General features: G+C 49.8%; 1 protein-coding gene across 1 annotated transcript in view; it reads left to right on the forward strand.

Moving 5' to 3' along the window:
• The first annotated feature begins 1,494 nt into the window (after window positions 1-1,494).
• The window catches only part of gpnmb (glycoprotein (transmembrane) nmb), a 253,322-nt gene continuing 241,803 nt past the window's right edge, over window positions 1,495-13,013 (forward strand). The window contains exon 1 of the mRNA XM_072447278.1: window positions 1,495-1,656. Within this exon, the coding sequence (XP_072303379.1) occupies window positions 1,584-1,656 (73 nt within the window). The 5' untranslated portion in view covers window positions 1,495-1,583. The remainder of the gene's footprint in view (window positions 1,657-13,013) is intronic.

Consider the following 13,013-nt stretch of genomic DNA (forward strand, 5'->3'; position numbering starts at 1 on the left):
CAACGTTCAACAGATGAAACAACGTTCAACAGTTGAAACAACGTTCAACAGTTGAAACCAATGTTCAACAGATGAAACAACGTTCAACAGATGAAACAACGTTCAACAGATGAAACAACGTTCAACAGATGAAACAACGTTCAACAGATGAAACAACGTTCAACAGATGAAACAACGTTCAACAGTTGAAACCAACGTTCAACAGATGAAACAACGTTCAACAGATGAAACAACGTTCAACAGATGAAACAACGTTCAACAGATGAAACAACGTTCAACAGATGAAACAACGTTCAACAGTTGAAACAACGTTCAACAGATGAAACAACGTTCAACAGTTGAAACAACGTTCAACAGATGAAACAACGTTCAACAGTTGAAACAACGTTCAACAGATGAAACAACGTTCAACTGATGAAACAACGTTCAACAGTTGAAACATTGTTCAACAGTTGAAACAACGTTCAACAGATGAAACAACGTTCAACAGTTGAAACAACGTTCAACAGATGAAACAACGTTCAACAGTTGAAACAACGTTCAACAGATGAAACAACGTTCAACTGATGAAACAACGTTCAACAGTTGAAACATTGTTCAACAGTTGAAACCAACGTTCAACAGATGAAACAACGTTCAACAGATGAAACAACGTTCAACTGATGAAACAACGTTCAACAGTTGAAACATTGTTCAACAGTTGAAACCAACGTTCAACAGATGAAACAACGTTCAACAGATGAAACAACGTTCAACAGATGAAACAACGTTCAACAGATGAAACAACGTTCAACAGTTGAAACAACGTTCAACAGATGAAACAACGTTCAACTGATGAAACAACGTTCAACAGTTGAAACATTGTTCAACAGTTGAAACCAACGTTCAACAGATGAAACAACGTTCAACAGATGAAACAACGTTCAACAGATGAAACAACGTTCAACAGATGAAACAACGTTCAACAGATGAAACAACGTTCAACAGTTGAAACCAACGTTCAACTGATGAAACAACGTTCAACAGATGAAACAACGTTCATCAGATGAAACAACGTTCAACAGATGAAACAACGTTCAACAGATGAAACAACGTTCAGATATTATATATCTCATATATATATATATATATATATATATATATATATTTATATATCTATATATATATATATATATCTATATCTATATATATATATATATATATATATATATATATTTATATATATATATATATATATATATATATATCTATATCTATATCTATATATATATATATATATATATATATATATATATATATATATATATATATATATATTCAGGTTTATGAGAGCATGTAGTGTGGCAGCAGCAGGGTTTTTGGTGAGCATGCTCAGAGGTCATTGATAATGAGAGGAGCGCTGTGCCCTGTTAGCTTGTCACATGTCCGTGCGCTCAGGGCCAGTATTAAATAATATGACCCAAGGGAGGGCCAGGAGTCTGGGCAGTGCGCACCAAGGAACAGCGAGAACCACCAACAAACATAGAGAACCGTGGAACCAAGGAGGAATCACACTTTTAATCCTAAGTCATAACTCTCCAAACATGGGGACTTTTTCCTGTGCCATTCTCCTGGTTTGTGTGGCGGGTTTTGTGCCTCAAAGTGAAGGGCGTAAAAGTAAGTATTCTGGTTCATTTCTGCAAGTTATAGCCATTATTAGGCTACACTTCATCACCAACTTTTAAACATTGTTATATGAAACAGTCTTTGTTGTCTTCTCCCTGTCTTTTCTTGTGCTTGTGTGTATTGTGTGTATTGTGTGTATTGTGTGTATTGTGTGTATTATGTGTATTGTGTGTATTGTGTGTGGTGTGTATTGTGTGTATTATGTGTATTGTGTGTATTGTGTGTGGTGTGCATTGTGTGTATTGTGTGTAGTGTGTATTGTGTGTATTGTGTGTATTGTGTGTATTGTGTGTAGTGTGTATTGTGTGTGGTGTGTATTGTGTGTATTGTGTGTATTGTGTGTAGTGTGTATTGTGTGTGGTGTGTATTGTGTGTATTGTGTGTATTGTGTGTATTGTGTGTATTGTGTGTATTGTGTGTAGTGTGTGTAGTGTGTATTGTGTGTATTGTGTGTATTGTGTGTGGTGTGTATTGTGTATTGTGTGTATTGTGTGTATTGTGTGTGGTGTGTATTGTGTGTGGTGTGTATTGTGTGTATTGTGTGTATTGTGTGTGGTGTGTATTGTGTGTATTGTGTGTATTGTGTGTAGTGTGTGTAGTGTGTATTGTGTGTATTGTGTGTATTGTGTGTGGTGTGTATTGTGTGTATTGTGTGTATTGTGTGCATTGTGTATTGTGTGTGGTGTGTATTGTGTGCATTGTGTATTGTGTGTGGTGTGTATTGTGTGTATTGTGTGTATTGTGTGTATTGTGTGTATTGTGTGTATTGTGTGTAGTGTGTGTAGTGTGTATTGTGTGTATTGTGTGTATTGTGTGTGGTGTGTATTGTGTGTATTGTGTGTATTGTGTGTATTGTGTGTATTGTGTATTGTGTGTATTGTGTGTATTGTGTGTATTGTGTGTATTGTGTATTGTGTGTATTGTGTGTATTGTGTGTATTGTGTGTATTGTGTGTATTGTGTGTATTGTGTGTATTGTGTGTATTGTGTATTGTGTGTATTGTGTGTATTGTGTATTGTGTGTATTGTGTGTATTGTGTGTATTGTGTGTATTGTGTGTATTGTGTATTGTGTGTATTGTGTGTATTGTGTGTATTGTGTGTATTGTGTGTATTGTGTGTATTGTGTGGCGATGGCCGGTACATCAGTCCCATGAGCTTAATTTGACCTCATGAGTCTGTTTTCTTCTCGCTCTGCAGCAGAAACACACTTGAGCCTCTGGAAGAGTTTTAGAGCGACTGCAGTGACGTTGTAGAGTTCATGTTTTAAATCGCTGAAGTAACAGACAATGGCAATAAACCTTTTTTCTATTTGGACCCAGAACCAATTTATTTATTTTGAATATTGTCATAATTAACATCAGATCACATCAGCCCCTCCCCTCCCCACATCAGCCCCTCCCCTCCCCACATCAGCCCCTCCCCTCCCCACATCAGCCCCTCCCCTCCCCACATCAGCCCCTCCCCTCCCCACATCAGCGCCTCCCCTCCCCACATCAGCCCCTCCCCTCCCCACATCAGCCCCTCCCCTCCCCACATCAGCCCCTCCCCTCACCACATCAGCCCCTCCCCTCCCCACATCAGCCCCTCCCCTCCCCACATCAGCCCCTCCCCTCCCCACATCAGCCCCTCCCCACATCAGCCCCTCCGCTCCCCACATCAGCCCCTCCCCTCCCCACATCAGCCCCTCCCCTCCCCACATCAGCCCCTCCCCACATCAGCCCCTCCGCTCCCCACATCAGCCCCTCCCCACATCAGCCCCTCCCCTCCCCACATCAGCCCCTCCCCTTCCCACATCAGCCCCTCCCCTCCCCACATCAGCCCCTCCCCTCCCCACATCAGCCCCTCCCCTCCCCACATCAGCCCCTCCCCTCCCCACATCAGCCCCTCCGCTCCCCACATCAGCCCCTCCCCTCCCCACATCAGCCCCTCCCCTCCCCACATCAGCCCCTCCCCACATCAGCCCCTCCGCTCCCCACATCAGCCCCTCCCCTCCCCACATCAGCCCCTCCCCTCCCCACATCAGCCCCTCCCCACATCAGCCCCTCCGCTCCCCACATCAGCCCCTCCCCTCCCCACATCAGCCCCTCCCCTCCCCACATCAGCCCCTCCCCTCCCTACATCAGCCCCTCCCCTCCCCACATCAGCCCCTCCCCTCACCACACACATCCACACACTCAGCAGATTCATATTAGGCATGTGGGTGGGGGTCTTGCCTGAGGAGTTTTCCGGGCCCTCCACTGTGGCCCCTGGTTCTATTTCGCCCCTACTGACACCAGAGGAGGTGCATAAAGCATGCACATACACAGGTCGAGAATTAATAACAAAAAAGTCACCTTTGACCCCCGGTAGCTCACGTGAGGCTATATAGTCACGTGACACCGGGAGCTCCGCCCCTTTTCACCTTCTCGCATGCATGTTGTATATGTGGTTGTTGTTCGGCTAATATATTGCTGTTTCCCACAAAGTTTGGTTTGTTTTGCCACTTGTAGCCCGTTAGCCCTGTTAGCCCTGTTAGCCCTGTGGTACAGTCGGTGCTGTGAGTTCGCTCGTCCTCCTGTCGGACCTGTTGCAATGAGGAGGTATATTTACGTTGTCGTCTACGACTGGTAAGTACCCCTTTAATGCATTTTGCCGTAGCCATGCGCTCGGTAGATTTTTGTTGAATTTGAAACCGTCGGTGCTAAAGCCGTTTGTTTGGGTTCACGGATACAGCCACGTGGCTTTATGTTCCGCTAACTATAGCCGTGTTCAGGTCATTAGTTCGGAACTGCTTTGTTTTCAGCCGGTTACACACCATCGGTGGCGTTTTCGGCTCGACCTGGTTGTTCCTGTAGCTGGTTTTGTGTTTAGATTGGGTCTTTAGTGGTGTGGTCAGCTCAATCTGATCCTGCGCATCTCCTTCACATAGCGGGTCATTGGTGGCGTTCCCTGCTCGACCTGACCCCGCTGCGCCCCTCTTACCGGGGTAGAGGTTTTATATCTTGGAGTTGCTAGTGGCGTTCCGCTCGACCCGACTCCATTTGGCTCCTGTCATATCATGCCCTGTGTTGCCAGTCCTGCCTGGCGCCGCTGCAGCCTGACGATGGGCATGATCTCTGCCCTTCTTGTCTTGGAGTGGATCATCTTCGGGAGGCACTCTCCGATGATGCTTGCTCCAACTGTTCAGTCGCGCAGTCTGTGCGCGTTGCGCGCTTGGCGGCTTTCGAGGACGCTTCAGACTGGTTGTTTGTGGCGCCTCCGAGTCAATTACCGGCTGGCCAGACTGGGGGCCGCAAGCGGCCGTCCACGGCTTCTTAAGGCCCCCATTTAAGAAAAAGAAGGGCCCCAGGAAGTTAGCGGCGCAAGTGAGCACGCTGACATCCGAACTGGCCCAAATGCGGGCAGTTATCCAGAATCTCCAGACTGATGCCAGTGGTGTGGTGGCACAACGGCATGAGGGGCATGGCACAGCCTCAGTATATGATGACGTCATATCTGTGACTGCTTCAGACACTCAGTTTCAGAGTCTGACCTTCTGAGCTCCAGAGTTTCAGAATCTGGCTCACTGGCCTCTGCCGGCTCTCAGGCCGACAGTGATGACACTGTCACAGCGGCTTTGCGGACGGCACTTTCCCGCTTAAAGCTGGATGTTCCGCGGGATGAGGCGGCACCCTCTAGCGCCTTCTTTCGGCGCCAGGCTGCAGCCTCCCACTTTGCAGTTCCTCCCTCGGAGGAGTACATTAAGGAACTGCATGCCTGTTGGACAGACCCAAAGGCATTTTCGAGGCCTACTTCGGATGGCAGGGTCTTGGCACTGATGCAGGATCTTCAGCTTGGGACATATTCCGGCAGTGGAACCGGCTATTACATCCCTCATCGTCCATCCAGAGGAGACTTTACGGACTAATGCCCGGTGTCCACGACCACAGTGTCGGGTTACAGACGACCTTCTGTGTAAGGCGTATGACATGGGAGCTTTTATGGGTTGCATTGGAAACTCCTTGTCTCATTTGATGCTGGGCCTGTCGGTTTCCCTTGAGACGGTGCCGGTGGACCAACCAATACATGGGCTGTGCAGGCTTTCACCCTCATGTCGGGCTGACCTGAAGAGGGGCATCAGGGAGGCCAAGCACAGCCACAAGCTAAGGATTGAGGAGCACTTTAAGAACAACTCCGATCCCCGACGCATGTGGCAGGGCATCCAGGCCATAACTGACTACAAACCCACCAACACCACCCCAACATCCAACGACGCCTCCTTCCTGGACGAGCTTAACAGCTTTTATGCTCGCTTTGAGAGGGATAACCAGGAGCCAGCCATCAAGGCTGTGCTCATGACAGGACACCAACCCCTCACACTCTCCCTCACCGACGTATCTGCTGCACTGAGTAGGACCAATGCACGTAAAGCTGCTGGCCCCGATGGCATCCCTGGACGTGTGCTCAGGACCTGTGCTGGGCAGCTAGCTGGGGTCTTGACTGACATTTTCAACCTGTCACTGGCCCAAGCAGCTGTCCCCACATGCTTCAAAACCACCTCCATCGTGCCAGTGCCAAAACATTCCAAAGCTGAGAGCCTCAACGACTTCCGCCCTGTTGCACTCACCCCCACCATCATGAAGTGCTTCGAGAGGCTGGTCCTGGCTCACCTCAAAACCTGCCTACCACCCACACTGGACCCCTTCCAATTTGCCTACCGCCAGAATAGGAGCACGGAGGATGCCATCTCTACGGCACTACACTCCGCCCTTGCTCACCTGGAGAATAACAACACCTATGTGAGAATGCTGTTCATTGACTTTAGCTCAGCATTCAACACCATCATCCCCTCCAAACTGATGACCAAACTCAGCGACCTGGGTATCGATGCTTCCCTCTGCAACTGGGTTCTGGACTTTCTAACCAACAGACCCCAGTTTGTTAGGCTGGAAAACCACACCTCCTCTACACTCATCCTGAACACCGGTTTCCCACAGGGCTGTGTGCTGAGTCCTCTCCTCTACTCCCTCTTCACCCACGACTGCACACCTGTACATGGTTCTAATACCATTGTCAAGTTTGCAGACGACACAACGGTGGTTGGCCTCATCAACAACAACAATGAGATGGCGTATAGAGAAGAGGTTCAGCATCTGGCAGAGTGGTGCGCCGCCAACAACCTGGCTCTCAATACCAAGAAGACCAAAGAGCTCATGGTGGACTTCAGGAAGAAGAGTTGCACACACACCCCCATCCTTATCGACGGGACGGAGGTTGAGCGTGTCACCAGCTTCAAGTTCCTGGGTGTCCACATCTCCGAGGATCTCTCTTGGTCTCTCAACACCTCAACCCTGGTCAAGAAGGCACACCAGCGTCTCTTCTTCCTGAGGAGGTTGAAGAAGGCCCATCTGTCTCTTCTGTTCTTGGTGAACTTTTACCGCTGCACCATCGAGAGCATCCTTACCAACTGTGTCTCAGTTTGGTAATGATGGTGTGGCAGCTGCTCTGCTGCGGACCGGAAGTCACTCCAGAGGGTGGTGAAAACCGCCCAACGCATCACAGGTTCCTTCCATTGAGACTGTCCAGAGCAAGAGGTGCCTGCGGAGGGCGCGCAGCATCGTCAGAGACAGCTCTCACCCCAGCCACAAACTGTTTGCCCTCCTCCCCTCCGGGAGGCGCTACAGGGTGCTCCGTTCCCGGACCAGCAGGTTCAGGAAAAGCTTCCTCCCTGCAGCGGTCATCCTGCTGAACTCTCAACCTCAATGTCCCCCTCCCACACACACACACAGACACACACACACACACACACACACACACACACACACACACACACATACACACACACACACACAGACACACACACACAGACACACACACACACACACACACATACACACACACACACACACACAGACATGCACATACAGAGACTGTAGACTGCCACACACACACACAGACACACAGTGATTGTGGACAACCGCCCCCCCCAGCCACTGAACCTTGCACTGAATTGTATATTATGTGTATTCTTCTTCATCTCTTCTTACTCATCATCTGCACCTCCCTCTACTGCTGCCAGTCCTCCTGTTAGTTTCTACTTTTACTGCTCATACCCCATACTGCCCCCTACTCTACATTCTGTATTTATTCACTGATTCACTTTACATACTCTGCACTTTTATCTGCTGTTTTGCACTTCTGGTTGATGTTAACTGCATTTCGTTGTCTTAGTACCTGTACTCTGTGCAATGACAATAAAGTTGAATCTAATCTAAAAAAAAAAAAAATGTCAAGGGAACTAGGGCGTCTGCTCTCTACATTAGTGCAAGCTCGCGGCCAAGTGTGGCTGGCACAGTCTCCGCTCTCTGAGGCCAGTAGGAAGACCTTGAGGGGTGTTCCAGTTCTTCCTGGAGAACTATTTGGCCCGGCCGCCCTGGAGGCTCTAGAGCGCACGGCCCAGGCTTGCCGTACACGGCAACAGTTGGCGGGGCTTCATAGGCGTGGGTCTCATCGACCGGCTCAAGCTGCCCCTCTCGTTTCTTCACTGAGGTACACACCACCGCCCCATCACTCCCCCGTTCATGGCTCGGACTAGCAACAGCCCCCAAGGTTTGGGTTTCGTCTGTCCCGTGCGTCCCTTTCCTCACAACCCGGCCGTAGCCCCCATAAGCCTGTGGGGGATCGAGGGGCCTCCAGATGAGGTTACAGGGCCGGCGGTAGGACATTTGTCCCCTGGACAGCTGGAGTACTGGACGGCTCACTACCCAGATATTTGGGTGCTGGCCACGCTGTCCGAAGGGTATCATCCGAATGACTGTTATTCAGGATTCGGTCAAGGCGCAGGCGCTCTCTCAGAAGATTTGCACCTTGCTGGACAAGGGGGCAATAGTTCCTGTGGACCCCCTGCTGGATCCAGGGGGCTTTTATTCCCGATATTTTTCAGTACCCAAGAAGACGGACGATTTACGCCCGGTTCTGGACCTCGGGGGTCTAAATACGTTTTTAAATGTGCTCCCTTTCAAAATGTTGGCTGTCAGACAAGTGCTCCTGGCGATCTCCCCAGGCGACTGGTTCACAACAGTAGACCTGAAGGATGCATATTTTCATGTCCCCATTACACCGCCACATTGGAAGTTTCTTCGCTTTGCGTTCCATTTTGCTCCACATTTGGGAGACCTTCGGCAGGGCACAGGTGGATCTTTTTGCCTCCCGCGACGCGACACACTGCCCTCTGTGGTTCTCGCTGTCGGACAGGGCCAGCCCACTGGGTCAGGATGCACTGGTCCAGGAAGATGCTCTATGCATTTACCCCATTCCCCCTGATTCATCAGACGCTTCTCAGGGTCCTTCAGGAGGGCCACAGTCTCCTGCAAGTGGTCCCGTTTTGGCCGGGGAGAACATGGTTTCCTCTGCTGCGGCACAGCGAGACGTCTCCCTCCCAGGCGGGATCTCTTCTCTCAACTAGGGGGTCAGATTCTGCACCCCAATCCCGAGCGCCTGAAGCTCTGGGTATGGCCTCTGCAGGGAGATTGGGAACACAATAAGCAATGCTCGTCTTCTGTATTCCTGCAAGTGGAAACTGTTTGACGCCTGGTGTCGCAAAAGCAGTGAGGATCCAGTGCATTGTGCTGTGTCAACGGTGCTCGCTTTCCTGCAGGAGCTACTTGGCCAGGGGCGCTCTCCATCTACCCTGAAGGTATACATTGCCGCAATTTCTTGTCGGCATGTGGGATGGAATGGTTTCTTGGTTGGCCGTAACCAAGATATTTCCCTTTTTCTAAAGGGCGCCCAGTGTTTGCGTCCGCCCGCCCGTTCTGTGGTCCCGGCATGGGACCTGTCCCTGGTGCTGGAGGCGTTGCGGTCCCCTCTATTTGAGCCTCTGTCGCAGGTTGACCTTAAATGGCTGTCAATGAAAACGGCATTCCTTCTGGCGATGGCCTCTGCGAAGCGGGTGAGTGAGCTCCAGGCTTTGTCCGTGGCAGACTACTGTTTTCGTTGGCACCCTGACAACTCTGGGGTTTCCCTTTGGCCGAATATGGATTTCGTTCCAAAGTTGATTTTGTCGACGGGGCACAACCGGCCGCTACAACCGGCACGTTTTGGTGCGGGATCTGCCGCCGAACAGCTGTGTCCTGTCCGTGCGCTTGAGGCATATGTGCGTGCTACAGCGTTGATACGCAAATCTGAGAACCTGTTTGTTTGTTTTGCCGGCCAGCGCAAGGGCCAGGCTCTGTCCAAACAGCGTCTCGTGCGCTGGATTGTAGATGTAATCACGGAAGCCTATACTCGACAAGGGCGACCGTTGCCGTCCGGGGTGAGGTGCCACTCCACAAGGGGGCTCTCAACTTCGTGGGCCGCTATGAACGGGGTGTCCTTGGACGTGATCTGTGCGGCGACCAGACCATCCGGTCCCTCGGAATTCTCGTGCTTTGCGAGAAGGTTTCCAGGGACTGAGCTCCCGGTGTCACGTGACTATATAGACTCATGTGAGCCACCGGGGGTCAAAGGTGACTTTTTTGTTATTAATTCTCGATCTGTGTATGCGCAAGGATGATCATCCAGTGCTTTATGCACCGCCTCTGGCAGTCATCCGGGATTCATAGAACCGTAGTTACAGTCATAACTTTAGTTTTCCCACTGTCTCCCGTCCAAGTACTATCAAGGCCCAACCCTGTTTAGCTTTTGAGATGTGATGAGATTAGACATCGACAAACACGTACTTGAGGCTGTTGGATTTAGATTCAACTACAATTAATTAACATATGTTTTGTATTAATTTATCTATTTTTTTTTGTGTTCAATTCTATCTTCCCTGAATAAATTCTCAATTCTGAAATGCTTTTTTTGCAGGTAGTTTGAAAAGATTACAATTTGGATCACTAAATCTATCTGTAAATATTTATAATTTCATACATTCTGACGTAAACATGCTCCATATAACTCTTTGTGCTCAGCCTCTAGTCTCCAGCGCCCCCTGTCTGTTTGCTGCGTCCACAGCAACAGTCCAGCCAAAAACATTTGTTTAAACTCCTGCCTTGTTTTTCTTCTATAAGAATTTAACTGAAAATTTAGAGCGCAAAGTATTGCGCTTCGCCACAGTAATTTGCGCCATACATGTCGCATGTGAATCACTGCATCCAACAGATCAGTGTGTGGACCGGCCTCCTGCTGGTGCCAGAGGGCCTCCTGCTGGTGCCAGAGTCAGTGTGTGGAGGCAAAACAACTTTCTCCAGTTGAACTCAGACAAGACTGAAATCATCGTCTTTGTCACAGAAACAAAGAGAAAGTGTCAGCGTCACCTCCAGAGTCTCGCTCTAAAACCTACAAACCAAGTTATAAATCTGGGGGTAATAATGGACTCAGACTTGAACTTTAACACATCAAATCAATAACATCAGCAGCTTTTTACCATCTAAAAAACATTGCCAAAATCAAAAATATAGTGTCTAAACCAGACTTGGAGAGACTTATCCATGTGTTTGTCTCCAGTAGATTAGACTGTAACGGCCGCTCACAGGTCTCTCCAAACGAGCGGTAAAACAGCTGCAGTACATCCAGAACGCTGCTGCTCGGGTCCTGACTAGAACCAGGAAGTATGATCACATTAGTCCTGTGCTCAGATCTCTGCACTGGCTCCTGTGGCTCAGAGAGGAGACTTTAAAGCAGCTCTGCTTGTGTCTCTGCATGGCCTAGCACCAAAGTACATCTCGGATCTGTTAGAACCATATGAACCATCTCTAAGGACCTCAGGGCCCGGCCTCCTTCTTGTGCCAGAGTCAGGGCTAAAATAGGGACCGGCCTGTTTTGTTCTTCTGACATAGCAGGCAAATTGAGAATGTCCAGAAAGAAATGTATCTCGTCTTCTTTATCACCTGGAATTTTATAAATAAAAGTTTTTTTCAGAACTATTCAAATCCTGATTGAATTTGGTTTTGTTTTGTTAAGATTGCATCATTTTGCTTGTCCCATATTTAAAAAATTGTTCTTTCAGCTTGTTGTTTTTTAAGTTTCCAAGATAATAATTTAGAACATTTAATCCACTCCCATAATATCTCTGTTTGGTAAAGAGCATTTTATTTACTATTTCATGTGAAGTCAAATCATTAATTTCTCCTCTTTTTAACTTCTTGAAGTATTTTAGAACACCTCTTTTTGGCTTGGTTTTCCATCCATTCATCCATCCATCTTCTGCCGCTTTATCCGGGGCCGGGTCGCGGGGGCAGCAGTCTGAGCAGGGACTCCCAGACTTCCTTCTCCCCAGACACTTCCTCTAACTCCTCCGGGGGGATCCCGAGGCGTTCCGAGGCCAGCCGAGAGACATAGTCTCTCCAGCGTGTCCTGGGTCTTCCCCGGGGCCTCTTCCCGGTGGGACATGCCTGAAACACCTCCCGAGGGAGGTGCCCAGGAGGCTCCGGGACAGATGCCCGAGCCACCTCAGCTGGAGGAGCAGCGGCTCTACTCCGAGCTCCCCCCGTGTGGCCGAGCTCCTCACCTTATCTCTAAGGGAGCGCCCAGCCACACGGCGGAGGAAACTCATTTCGACCGCTTGTATCCACGATCTTGTTCTTTCGGTCACTACCCAAAGCTCATGACCATAGGTGAGGGTAGGAACGTAGACCGACCGGTAAATAGAGAGCTTTGTCTTTCGGCTCAGCTCCCTCTTTACCACAACGGTCCGATGCAGCGACTGCATCACTGCAGCCGCTGCACCGATCCAACTGTCGATCTCACGCTCCATCCTTCCCTCACTCGTGAACAAGACCCCGAGATACTTGAACTCCTCCACTTGGGGCAAGGACACCCCACCCACCTGAAGAGGGCAAGCCACCTTTTTCCGGTCGAGAACCATGGCCTCGGATTTGGAGGTGCTGATTCTCATCCCAGCCACTTCACACTCGGCTGCAACCGACACCTTAACGTGGTGGAGGGATTTGAGTGCCCGAATGATCCCGGGAGCTATGTTGTCGGGGGCTTCATGCCCCTTGTAGGGTCTCCCAAGGCAAACAGGTCCTAGGTGACGGGTCAGACAAAGATCGGTTCAGAAGCCCTCTATGATGACAACACGAACAAGGCAGTTTACGTAGCCCGGATCGGCGTCACCGGGGCCCCATCCTGGAGCCAGGCCTGGGATGGGTGCTCCATGGCGAGCGCCTGGTGGCCGGGTCTTACTCCACGGGGCCCGGCCGGGCACAGCCCGAAAGAGCGACGTGGGGCCGTCCTCCCGTGGACCCACCACCCGCAGGAGGATCCATAAGGGGCCGGTGCAGAGAGATCTGGGCGGCAGTCGACGGCAGGGGCCTCGGCGACCAGATCTCCAGACACAGAGACTAACTCTGGGGACATGGAACGTCACCTCGCTGGGGGGGAAAGAGCCTGAGCTTGTGCGGGA

Source organism: Eucyclogobius newberryi, unplaced genomic scaffold (genome assembly GCF_026437365.1).
Source record: "Eucyclogobius newberryi isolate DKJ021-1_F unplaced genomic scaffold, fEucNew1.0.hap1 SCAF_16, whole genome shotgun sequence".
NCBI lineage: Eukaryota > Metazoa > Chordata > Actinopteri > Gobiiformes > Gobiidae > Eucyclogobius > Eucyclogobius newberryi.